This window comes from Schistocerca piceifrons, chromosome 5, assembly GCF_021461385.2.
Source record: "Schistocerca piceifrons isolate TAMUIC-IGC-003096 chromosome 5, iqSchPice1.1, whole genome shotgun sequence".
NCBI classification, from domain to species: domain Eukaryota; kingdom Metazoa; phylum Arthropoda; class Insecta; order Orthoptera; family Acrididae; genus Schistocerca; species Schistocerca piceifrons.
Genome location: NC_060142.1, coordinates 520,456,190 through 520,470,175, shown reverse-complemented (window position 1 = coordinate 520,470,175; position 13,986 = coordinate 520,456,190). Strand labels below are relative to the sequence as shown.

The 13,986-nt window shown below is 38.4% G+C and overlaps 1 protein-coding gene across 1 annotated transcript in view; it reads right to left on the bottom strand.

Moving 5' to 3' along the window:
* The window catches only part of LOC124799322 (multiple epidermal growth factor-like domains protein 8), a 380,153-nt gene that overhangs the window by 239,356 nt on the left and 126,811 nt on the right, over nucleotides 1–13,986 (bottom strand). The window contains exon 8 of the mRNA XM_047262911.1: nucleotides 12,952–13,089. Coding sequence (XP_047118867.1) covers nucleotides 12,952–13,089 — 138 coding nt within the window. The remainder of the gene's footprint in view (nucleotides 1–12,951; nucleotides 13,090–13,986) is intronic.

Here is a 13,986-nt window from a genome sequence, read left to right as displayed (position 1 = left end):
CTCTTTATCATCTTTTGAACTTCTGGCCACCCATCCAGTCATCTATGTGACTGGCATATGGCACATTCCTCCTAGAGGATCCTTTTGTAACTCATATCTGACAATAATAATCAGATATTTTCATGGATTTTATAAATTTCATTTGCTGACAATGCATCCCTTCCATGCCCCACACATCCAACTCGAACTGACCCATAAATCTTACAATAATGCCACTTTTTAAGTGCACACATTATTTCCCGACAGTCTGAGTTTCCTCACACTGTAGGTACAGTTCAAAGAATCTACAGTATTCTTTGCGCAGAAGCTATTGGTCTGCACATTTTGATACCTACTTCATTACGAATATTATAGAGCTGAGTCTCTTACAGGCAGAATTAATATGCTGTTTTTATTTTTGCTCATTATCCACAGTAATACCTGAAAATCTAGTGCGATCCACACCTTTCAGCTTTGCACTATCCAGTGTTAAAGCCATGTATAGAGACTTCAATTTATTTCTGAACACTTTATAAACGGTCTTCTCCAGGTTTATAACCAATTAATTTTTCCTTAGCCACTGAGCAGCGATATTTGCAGAAATATATGCTCTCTTGTCAAGTCGTTCCACATTTTGGTCACTGTTCAGCATCATAAGCAACACTATTTCTTTACCCCCTCTCAACACCTGCATCATTTCTAGACATTAAACGGCAACAGCCTATTACCAAACATTACAGCACTCCATATTTGATTATTTGGCTTCTGACTGATAAGAGTTCCCTATTGATGCATAGTATTTCCTGTTGCATAGGTATTATTGTATCTGCTCTCCTGCTTGCCCTTGAATGCCATAGTTTTCCAGTTTTTGTGTTAATATTTGATGGGAAATGGTATAAAATACTCTGGAGAGGTACAGAAAAATTGCAGATACAACTTTTTTCATCTTGTAAATATATAATATATTGTGTTAGACTGAGAACCGCTGATTCTAAAAGTTTAACCTTTCTAAAACTGTGTTATGATGGTACAAGAATGTTCTTTTGTTCAGATAAACAATCAATCTACTATGCATAAGCATTTCTAGGATGTTTGAGAAACCTGGTATCAGTGAAACTGGTATGTAATGGTTGGTGTCATCTTTATCCTCTTTCTTGTACCTAGGCACAACCCTGCCTATCTTCATTTTTTTTCTGGAAAAAGTCTATTTGTGAAAGAGCTGGCTGCTATGTCCAGTAATGGTGTGATTATTTCTTTACTTCCTAGCTGTACTATGTGGTTCGATATTTCATCATCGCCAGCTGATTTCATGGCCTTTAGTTTCTGTATAGTTTTTAATTGTTCATCTTTTGTGATCGGTTTCAAGAACATTGTGCTGTATGATTTTTTTTATATTTTAGTACTGTTCTTTTTTGGAGTGTTACTTTCCAGTTTCAAGTTCTCTACTACTATTATGTTCCCTATTTTACTAACACCTGCAACGACTGTGTTATTATTTTCATTGGCCTGATTTTTGTTTCATCCATCTTTCTCCTTTATTTCAGCATTCAGTTCTGAGGAAATAAACATGCAATAGCTATGGTTTAAATACAGATTTATTATGCAGAACACACTGATCAAAATGCCCTGAGAATTATACTAAATGGCAGAGAAGTCCCACTGTATTCCTTAACAATAACAGGAAGACACAAAAGATAATTGATGTACGTTTCACAGCAATTAAAACACAATGGAAGGTAGTAGATGGGTTCATATCCCATCCTGACTGCTCAAATTTAAATTTTCTCTGGATTCGCTAAATTATATGAAGTAACCAACAGACTTGTTCCATCAACACCACCAAGCAACCAAAGTTCTGTACACATGATTCTGCTTTTAAAAAATTTCCATTTCACCCATTGAAAGATGCACTTAGTCTTGGAGATCAGTTCCCAAGAAAGTTCTGAAGCATATTTCGTGCTTGAATAAACAAATTGTGACTGTAACTAACTCCCACTGAAAGATGTACTTAGTCATGGAGATCACTAGTTCACTACACAGGAAAGTTCTGAGACACATTTTGTGCCCAAAAAAAAAAACAAATTTTGACTGTAATTAACTCTGCCATAATTTGCAATGATTCACAACATCCCAAAGGCATTACAACTGATGCAATTTTTCTTAATACCTGGGGCTTTTCTGACAAAGCTCTGCATTTTCTTCTTTTGAGTGTAAATTAATCAACAAACATAAATAGAGTTAGATACAGTTCAGCACAGTTTGAATGGACACTTTTTGTTTGCAATAAATGACTTATAAGAGGAAATTCCCAGGCTTTGGTCAACTTTTTGAAACCTCCCATACAGTGGTGTAGGTCAGCGTCCCGAGAATCACATCCTACAGCTGTTCACCATGGTGGGCCCTAAATTGTGACTAATAGACAAAAAAGAATTTCAATATTTCCTATGATGCACTAGAGCCTTGAAAATAGCCCTGATTCCTAAATAGCACTATAGACTCACAGTTAAATATTTACCCGTGATATGAAGAACATTGTGGGTTTGAGTCCTGCTGGGTCCTCTATATACTTTTTTTATCATAATGACTGTGATAATTATTTTTATTTGATTAACTAAATATTATCACATCGTAATCCACAATCCAATACAAATTCAAAAGTAGGGTCATTGGTGAAGTACAACACTTAGCACTAAAAGCAAGTTCATTATGAACATCGATATGAAATAGAAGGGAACATTAAATGTTCCAGAACAGACAAATACAAGCACTGACTATTCCAGAACATATAAATATTTCAAACATAAGAAACACACAGAAAATTCCAGATATGATAATTACTTAATAACATATATTTACTGCTTGTTGGGTTTTGAACTGGCGACCCTCAGCATGACAGCCAGGGACACTTAATAATTACACCAAACTGTATGCAATATAGCTCGCAACATTGCTCCCTCTCGTGGAAAAATAGTGAGTCATTGTTTCAGAAGTTCTCATTACAGTCGATTACAGCAACCAGAAACTAGATCTCATCAATAGTCCTCTGAACGGCAATGCTGGCTGGCAGATCCTCATTTTCTGATTGAGTTATCACATCGTCTTCATTATGAATAGCATCGAAGGTAGCTTCTGTTGTCAAAGCTTCACTGTTGCTGTCAAAGCTTCACTGTTGTTGAATGGGTCTTAATTTTCCTTGAACAAGCAGCCCCCATCAATGAGCTGTGGCTCAGGACTGTAGCAGGGCTTTGTACACAGAACATGGTCGATGTTTTTGTACTTTTGCCTTGTTGATGAATGGTCAAAGTCCTTGAATTTGTATGTGTTGTCTAACAAGCAATGAATGACTTAAGTACTTTTTCTATAGTCCCATTTTCCCCACAAGCATAAAAATTCATACTAAGTCTTCTGCAATAGACCTCAAAAGACAATGCATGCTTTTATAGTGCTCTCAGTCATTCTACTGAGAATCCAGTGTCCGTATATGAGCCAGTTGTCTTGTGCCTACTTTCCTGGTGATGAAGTGTTTCACATAGTGACCCTGAATATCGTCCGGCTGAAATGGGAACAGTGAATCCATTGTCATTTCACCCTCACAATCTTGAAGCAGAAAGAACAGTGTAAAGCCTGTAGTATCTTTGCTGTGTTAAATGTGAATGTCACATCAGGGAGACAATCCTAATCTCACCGTTTGACATCAATGTACATCAAGAGCATATCTGCCAATGTCTTACTGAAGCTTTCTGTTAAACCATACTTCAGTGTGGTAGGCACTTGTCATCCTGTGGGTGATGTCACAATATAAAATTGTGCTGACGAAAGTTTTTCCACAATCAGAGATCATCTCTGAGAGTTGTTCTTCCTTCAAGATGACATCTTCCACAAGGAAGCTTGACATTTCCAGAGTACTGGAAGTAAGTACAGCTTTGGTGACAGCATAGCAGGTGAGATACTAAGTGCAGGCTATTATCATTTATTTCTGTTTGTCAACTATGGGAACATCCACAGCTGATAAACTGCAATTCACTGATATGGCACTGCAGCATGGGGAAATAGTATAAGATGTCCCACAGACAACTGCAACATGTGCTTTCATCATTGGCAGTCATTGCAGTGGGTCACTTAGAGCATAATGGATCCATAGAGACCTGGCCAATGATACCTCCATCTGCTTCTGTCTAGAGTCTTCCCAAACCCAAGGTGAGCAGATGTTGGAGCATTGTAGGTAGCTGGCCAAAGATGATTAGCAACTATTTCCACTCCATCAGATCATAGTTTCTTTCACACAATGTTCTATCTATTAATTAGAAAGCTCTTTAGATCAGTTCCTCCTTCACAGCTTCCAAGGTTTCAACAATGTTGGATCTCCCCACCATTCAACAGCATTTAATGCAGCAATGACAGATTTCATCCACATCACTGTTCCCCCAAAAGATTCCTTGAAGTGCAGCCAGCACCTTTGCACTTCCATCTATTTTTGTATACAAATGTGACATCTTACTCAGAAAGCCTCAGTGTCCATCCTGACAGTTGACATGATGGATCCTTCAGGCAACTAAGCCAATGTAGAGAAAAATGTGGTCCTATAGAGTGGTGAATGGTTTGCCAAATAAATATGTACAGAACTTACTGATGGACCAAACAATTGCAAGGCACCCTTTTTCAGTTGTGGAATACCTCATCTTGGACTTGGATGCGAGTTTTGAAAGCATAAGCTATTACCTTTCAGCTCCTTCCTGACTCTGTACTAGAACTGGACCTATTCCATAACTGCCAATGCCAATGTTAAGTTCTGTCTCAGCAAGCTGATCATACAATACTAGAATTGGAGATGATGTTAGTGCCTCTGTAAAGACAAAGAAAGATCTTTCTTGGACCTCGTTCTAGGAATATTTGGCATCTCCCTGCTAGGTACATGCTTTGTTGTTATGCATAACCAGTAGTACGAGCACATTTGGAGAAAACTTGGCACTTCATGAATGTTCCGAGGAGTTGGGAAATTTATGACTACCCTTATTTTTTCTCGACTGAGGTTGTCTCCATTTCCATTAACTAGATGCCCCAAGATTTTTATTTCTTGGGCGACAAAGAGTCACATTTTTAGATTCAAGCTGGGGCCTGCAGTCGGAACACACTTCAGCACAGTTGTCTGGAAGCTTAGATGTTCTTCATACGACTGGAGAGAGAGGAGAAGAAAAAAAAAAAAAGTTTCATCCAAACGGCAAAGACACATCGTCTATTTAAGATGTCGAAGCTGACTGACCATCTTAAATCTGAAGGTGGCTGGGGTGTTACATAGTACAACTGGTGTAACTTTGTACTCATGAAGGCTGTCAAGGGTGATGATGGCAGTCTTCTCCTGGTCAGCCTCATCAACTTCGATTTACCAGTAACCTGTATACATGTCCACAGTTGAGAAATACTTTGCTCCTTTCAAGCAGTTTAGGGTGTCATCAATGTACAGCATTTATGTGATTTTGTTCAGTCACTGATAGTTGACAAAAAAAATGTCGAGTGTCATCCTCCTCCTTCACAATGCCCACAGGAGAGGAACAAGGACTCGCCAAAGATTCAACCATTCCATCTTGCCGTATCTTATCCTACCTGCCAAATTATGCGTCATTCAGTCAGTGACACCCTATACGAGTGCTGACTAATTGGTGCATGATCCCCAATGTTGATACAGTGTTTTACTATGGACCATTTGGTCTGTATTTTCTTCACTCTGAATTTGAAAGCATCCAAGAATTGATACAGAACAGCTAACACTTGACAACACTGTTCCTTGGTGTGGCCAGATCCTATTGGCAGGTCGATAGTATCTTCATTCACTGTATTGTCTATAATGGTAGTGGAGCACAATTCTTCATCCATGGGTGGTTGGTTGATTTGGGGGACGTGACCAAAGAACAAGGTCATCGGCCCTATCAGATTAGGGAAGGATGCAGAAGGAAGTCGGCCATGCCCTTTCAAAGGAACCATCCCGGTATTTACCTGAAGCAAGTTAGGGAAATCATCGAAAATCTAAAGAAGGATGTCCCAACATGGTTTGAACTGTCGTCCTCCTGAATGCAAGTCCAATGTGCTAACCATTGTGTCACCTATTTTGGTTTTCATCAATGGTACTGAGCTGCCCATCTTGGACTAATTCCACTGTTCCAACACACATGCCCTTAGTGATGAGTTGTGGCTGAAATTTAATGATCCAAAGTTCCACTTAGCCATCCGTAACGCTTGCAATTGTTGCTGATATGTACATTTATTTTGTGAGTCTGAGTAGCTTTTTGGAGGTGACAACAGCTTCATAGTTTAACTGGGTGCCCAGACTGATGACTGGAACTTATCTTGTTAATGATGGTGGGATGACATCATCTTCAACAGCAAACAACTGTCCAAAGCAATATTCATTGTGTGTGTTTGTTGGAGTAGCTTTGTCAAACTCGAGCTCTGATCTTCCACAGTATATGACAATGAATACATTCTGCTAAAATGACACATTCAAAGGACTGTGTTCAGTCACTGACAGCATTAATAATTACTATTGCAATTCATGTTCTAGTCGGAATGTCCCATTTGTGACCTTCCGCGCACAACCTCTTTTGTATAACGGAACACTGTCCTATTGAACTGGTGATGATAAGCATTTGACATTACAGAAAAAGGATCCCCTGAGTTGACTAGTAGCTGGACAGGTCAGCCATCGATGATGACATTGATGAGATCCCGATCACTGAACGGGCTTTGTGCACCATTCTGAAAATTCCGATATATATCATAGGTGAAATGTTATCTGTGTTCTTCAATGGTCACACGTTTCTCTATCACATTCGCATGTCCATTTCTAATGTTCCTCTTTAAGATCTACTTTCTACCCTGACTGGGAAACCTCATTAAATGTGAGGCTATTTTCTAGGACTGGTTTAGCTGTAACTCTCTACAATCAAGTACAAATCTGAAAGAAAGGTTATCAATGAATTCCAAGGCTTAGCACTGAAAACACATTTAGTATGAACACCAACATACAGACTGAAGAGAACTGAGCTCTTGGATGAAATGTACTGCTGTTAACATAAATGTTGCATATTCCAAAATATACATACATTTCAAACATAAGAAATTTCTAGAAATTTCCAGGAATGATAATCGCTAAGGTACTGTCAGTTGTCTGAACCAGTGACCCATAGCCCAAAAGCCAGTGACTCTAACCTCTAAACCGAATTGTATGGATTACAGCTTGAGACAATATAATTTTCTCAATTTACTCAACTATATTAATTTGCTGCTACTTATCTTCTATTGGTAATGGTAACTCAGTATTTATTTGAAAATATGTGTATTTTCACAGAAAGTTGTTATCTACATTTGTAAATACAGAGCCCTTCTTATAATACATCATCACTACTTGTCATGGAGCTTTACAATGACCACAGCTACCTGCCAATGCAATTTAAAATGTGAACATATGAAAAGTACTGATCACTTCTGAGCACTGCAGTGGTGGTGAGTTTGAGAAGGCAGTCTTGTTAGTCAAATATGTTGGTGTGACTCTTCAGAGCAAAACAGATCAGAATGTTGTTGTTGTGGTCTTCAGTCCTGAGACTGGTTTGATGCAGCTCTCCATGCTACTCTATCCTGTGTAAGCTTTTTCATCTCCCAGTACCTACTGCAACCTACATCCTTCTGAATCTGCTTAGTGTATTCATCTCTTGGTCTCCCCCTACGATTTTTACCCTCCACGTTGCCCTCCAATACTAAATTGGTGATCCCTTGATGCCTCAGAACATGTCCTACCAACCGATCCCTTCTTCTGGTCAAGTTGTGCCACAAACTTCTCTTCTCCCCAATCCTATTCAATACTTCCTCATTAGTTATGTGATCTACCCATCTAATCTTCAGCATTCTTCTGTAGCACCACATTTCGAAAGCTTCTATTCTCTTCTTGTCCAAACTATTTATCGTCCATGTTTCACTTCCATACATGGCTACACTCCATACGAATACTTTCAGAAATGACTTCCTGACACTTAAATCAATACTGGATGTTAACAAATTTCTCTTCTTCAGAAACGCTTTCCTTGCCATTGCCAGCCTACATTTTATATCCTCTCTACTTCGACCATCATCAGTTATTTTGCTCCCCAAATAGCAAAACTCCTTTACTACTTTTCTTTTATTTCTTCTCCATGAATTTTAATACCTACTCCGAATTTTTCTTTTGTTTCCTTTACTGCTTGCTCAATATACAGATTGAACAACATCGGGGACAGGCTACAACCCTGTCTTACTCCCTTCCCAACCACTGCTTCCCTTTCATGTCCCTCGACTCTTATAACTGCCATCTGGTTTCTGTACAAATTGTAAATAGCCTTTCGCTCCCTGTATTTTACCCCTGCCACCTTTAGAATTTGAAAGAGAGTATTCCAGTCAACATTGTCAAAAGCTTTCTCTAAGTCTACAAATGCTAGAAACGTAGGTTTGCCTTTCCTTAATCTTTCTTCTAAGATAAGTCGTAATGTCAGTATTGCCTCACGTGTTCCAGTGTTTCTACGGAATCCAAACTGATCTTCCCCGAGGTTGGCTTCTACTAGCTTTTCCATTCGTCTGTAAAGAATTCGTGTTAGTATTTTGCAGCTGTGACTTATTAAGCTGATAGTTCGGTAATTTTCACATCTGTCAACACCTGCTTTCTTTGGGATTGGAATTATTATATTCTTCTTGAAGTCTGAGGGTATTTCGCCTGTTTCAAACATCTTGCTCACCAGATGGTAGAGTTTTGTCAGGACTGGCTCTCCCACGGCCGTCAGTAGTTCCAATGGAATATTGTCTACTCCGGGGGCCTTGTTTCGAATCAGGTCATTCAGTGCTCTGTCAAACTCTACACGCAGTATCGTATCTCCCATTTCATCTTCATCTACATCCTCTTCCATTTCCATAATATTGTCCTCAAGTACATCGCCCTTGTATAGACCCTCCATATACTCCTTCCACCTTTCTGCTTTCCCTTCTTTGCTTAGAACTGGGTTTCCATCTGAGCTCTTGATATTCATACAAGTCGTTCTCTTATCTCCAAAGGTCTCTTTAATTTTCCTGTAGGCGGTATCTATCTTACCCCTAGTGAGATAGGCCTCTACATCCTTACATTTATCCTCTAGCCATCCCTGCTTAGCCATTTTGCACTTCCTGTCGATCTCATTTTTGAGACGTTTGTATTCCTTTTTGCCTGTTTCACTTACTGCATTTTTATATTTTCTCCTTTCATCAATTAAATTCAATATTTCTTCTGTTACCCAAGGATTTCTACTAGCCCTCGTCTTTATACCTACTTGATCCTCTGCTGCCTTCACTACTTCATCCCTCAAAGCTACCCATTCTTCTTCTACTGTATTTATTTCCCCCATTCCTGTCAATTGCTCCCTTATGCTCTCCCTGAATCTCTGTACAACCTCTGGTTCTTTTAGTTTATCCAGGTCCCATCTCCTTAAATTCCCACCTTTTTGCAGTTTCTTCAGTTTTAATCTACAGGTCATAACCAATAGATTGTGGTCAGAGTCCACATCTGCCCCTGGAAATGTCTTACAATTTAAAACCTGGTTCCTAAATCTCTGTCTTACCATTATATAATCTATCTGATACCTTTTAGTATCTCCAGGGTTCTTCCATGTATACAACCTTCTTTCATGATTCTTAAACCAAGTGTTAGTTATGATTATGTTGTGCTCTGTGCAAAATTCTACCAGGTGGCTTCCTCTTTCATTTCTGTCCCCCAATCCATATTCACCTACTATGTTTCCTTCTCTCCCTTTTCCTACACTCGAATTCCAGTCACCCATGACTATTAAATTTTCGTCTCCCTTCACAATCTGAATAATTTCTTTTATTTCATCATACATTTCTTCAATTTCTTCGTCATCTGCAGAGCTAGTTGGCATATAAACTTATACTACTGTAGTAGGTGTGGGCTTCGTATCTATCTTGGCCACAATAATGCGTTCACTATGCTGTTTGTAGTAGCTTACCCGCATTCCTATTTTCCTATTCATTATTAAACCTACTCCTGCATTACCCCTATTTGATTTTGTGTTTATAACCCTGTAGTCACCTGACCAGAAGTCTTGTTCCTCCTGCCACCGAACTTCACTAATTCCCACTATATCTAACTTCAACCTATCCATTTCCCTTTTTAAATTTTCTAACCTACCTGCCCGATTAAGGGATCTGACATTCCACGATCCGATCCGTAGAATGCCAGTTTTCTTTCTCCTGATAACGACATCCTCCTGAGTAGTCCCCGCCCGGAGATCCGAATGGGGGACTATTTTACCTCCGGAATATTTTACCCAAGAGGACGCCATCATCATTTAATCATACAGTAAAGCTGCATGCCCTCGGGAAAAATTACGGCTGTATCAGAATAATTATTTTAATTTTGAATTCATTGACTATACAACTTTTCCAAAATGTACGCTGCTTGCAAAGAACAGTGAATTGTGGTTTATTTGTCTCATAGCACACATGATCTAAATCATTTGATTCAGGTACAGGAGACACACCAAATTGTGGTAAAATTTCACCATGAACAAAGACCAGATGATGTTAACAAGTAGCATCATAATAATAATGCAATTTTGTTATATATACATACAATAAAATCTAACACTTAATTACCCCTTGCTCAAATTATCATTTCACCCTGTATGAATTCTTCTACTGAATAACAGCATTGCTCTCACAGAATCTGCTGTAGCCTCATTTTTAAAATTTCTGGCTTCATATTAAATATGTTTTTGCCCATTAACTACTTGTTATATATTGTCATCCCCATATACCGTGGAGTCTGTGCATGTAATTTCAACTGGTGTGTGGCTAGCATAAAAATATTTTCATTTCTTATGTTATACGTATGGTTAAAACAATTCTCCTCAAATAATTTTTGTCTGCTGTCTAGGAACATTATAATTTCATAAATGTAGATGGAGGGAACAGTCAGTATTAGTAGCTTCTGAAATAATGGGCAAAAAAGACTGTTTACTGTGAGTACACAAGTATTAGACACTCTTCTTTTGCAGTTTCAGTATTCGAGATACACTACTTGAACTTCCCCAGAAAATTATCACATACCTAATGACAGATTCAAAATAACTGTGATAAGTAATTTTTCATGTACTCAAGTCAGTGGAATTTGCTAGTACTTGCATTGCTTTTGTGAGATCACAGAAGACACCTGCAACGTTACTCCTCTGATCCAATGATTGTCTATCTTTTCAATAAGTTATTCACCGCATCTAAAGCATTTTTTCCTAGTTGAAATCCAAATTGGTTACGTATAATAATATTACTTTTTACAATAAAGTTTTTGATCTGATTTCCAGTTACTTTCTCTAATACTTTTGACAGGACTGGGAGAATAGAAATAGCCTGATAATTTCCCTTGCCTTCCCTCGACCCTTTCTTGAACAGAGGCCTTGCTTTGGCATACCTCAAAACATTAAGAAAGCACCCTTGTTGAAAAGACTCATTGAATACTTTGATTGGGGGGGGGGGGGGGGCAGTTGTGCTACACACTGTTTTAATCACTTTAGTGGGTATCCCACCCTGTCCAGCAGAGTTGTTATATTTTGTAGATAATATAATATTTTCCACATCCTTTATTACGACTTTTCTTTTTAATACCTAAGATTCTCAGTTTCTTGGTGGATTCCAAAGGGATTTACTTTACTCTGATACTCTGCTACATCAACATCTGATTTTGCCACATTTGTGAAGAATTCATTTAAACACACTGATATTTGAGCCGGCTTTACAATAAAGCTATCACTACTTTAATCCTAGATATTTCATTACTACTAACTCTAACAAAACTCAAATTTTCAAATGTGTGTTAATTCCTAAGGGACCAAACTGCTGAGGTCACCAGTCCCTAGACTTACATACTACTTAATCTAACTTATGCTAAGAACAACACACACACCCATCCCCGAGGGAGGACTCAAACCTGAGACGGGATGGGCCATGGAATCCGTGACATGATGCCTCAAATCACACAGCTAACTCTAACACCTAACTCTGATTTGACAACAGACCACAATTCTTTTGCCTTACTTTTATGTTGCACAATGAACTTCTTGTTTGCCAATTGTTTGGCTGCCTTCACAACTCTTTTTAAATAAAGTTTTATAATGATGAACATACTCAGTGAAACGCCTGTTTTTATTGTATTTCAGTGCCACTAGAAACTACTATGACATTTAGGTGCCTCAACTCGATACAACAGCTTTCAAATATACACTCTTCATTCAAATGATTAAAATCATTTCTTTTTTGGTATTTTATATCATAATGAGCAAGTATGCAAGAGCCTCTGTGTGATTTCACTCATCTACAAAAGCTGTTGGCTAATTTGAAATTTTCTCATGTGGCTATTGCTAGAGTAACATTTATCTAATTAGAATCTGTACAATGTTACAATTGCCAATGATACTGTAAAGTTCCAGGAAAAGTCCTACAATTTGTGATATGTTTGTTTAATAAGCATTAGACTATTACACAAAAGTGCTCCAATGGAAGATATTGCACAGAATGGGTTATACATAATGTGGAATCCTACTAAGAGCAATAGCTAACTGCTGCTTATGAAAATATGGAAAGTCATCTTTGTGGGAAGTATAGAAATGTACTGTTCCAAACTACAGAATGATTACATAACACAATAGAATCATAGAAACTAAGGCATATAATGAAGTGAATGTAGAGAATTGTGCATCATGTATGAATAAAACAGGATAGGACAAATGGTATTCATACTATACCCTCTCCTCCACGGACTGGAAGAACCAACTCATGGAGAGTAACTACAGATGTAAAAGTAAACTTGAACTCTGAAGTAAATATTATGAAATCATACAAAATTTAGTGGTACATAAGCAAACGAATTAGTTTGGTACATTAAGCCAATCATTTTGTCAGAAAATTGTATACCTTTGTCACTCACACCTAAAATATCATGGCTAACCCAAGTATGACAGCCCAGATGGTATAAGTACATGTGACTGTCATAGCAAATTTCCTCTTTGTTATGGCGATGAGAATATCCTCCAAACACAACCAGATAATTTCCTGAAACAAAATTAAAACCATTGTAATAAAGTAAGTAAATGGAAATAGAAGAGAGAAAAGGGGGGAAAAAGAACAGAATCAAAGGATGTATACAATGTTTACAATCCAGAACGAGGTATCCCACAACAAACTGACTTCAGGGGCAGGTGGAGGAACAATAGTGGGGCCATCAGCACACTTATCTGAGCATGAACCTAGGACAGGGCAAACTGTCAACGGGAGAAATGGAGGAAGAGATGCTGGGGATGTACAACAAAATAGAATGGTAGATCAGAAAAGGAAGTGGTGGAGCGCAGGGAGGGGGGGGGGGGGGGGAGGAGGGGACGTGCCACGGTGGTCCCTACGAGGTCGGTTTGTCAGTACACTTGATGATAGCAATGTGATTGCCTGCCAAAAAAATTGTGCATGTTGAAGGCATCCACCCTTTCACCAATCAACTATTTTTAGAAAAATATACTGGGAGAAGCTGAAGAATCACAAGAATCCATTAACTCACTAATACCTTAACAGACATTTATCACCAAATGCAACTTTAAGATTTCTCACAATGTTCTTCATAATGAACTGTTCTTCTCTCTCTCTCTCTCTCTCTCTCTCTCTCTCTCTCTCTCTCTCTCTCTCTCTCTACCTATACCTCTACCTCTACCTCTACCTCTTTAATTTCTCAGACAAAAAGCTAAAGCATATTATGATTATAGATGATGTGACTTACCAAACGAAAGCGCTGGCAGATTGATAGACACAAAAACAAACATACACACAAAATTCAAGCTTTCGCAACAAACGGTTGCTTAATCAGGAAAGAGGGAAGGAGAGGGAAAGACGAAAGGATGTGGGTTTTAAGGGAGAGGGTAAGGAGTCATTCCAATCCCGAGAGCAGAAAGACTTACCTTAGGG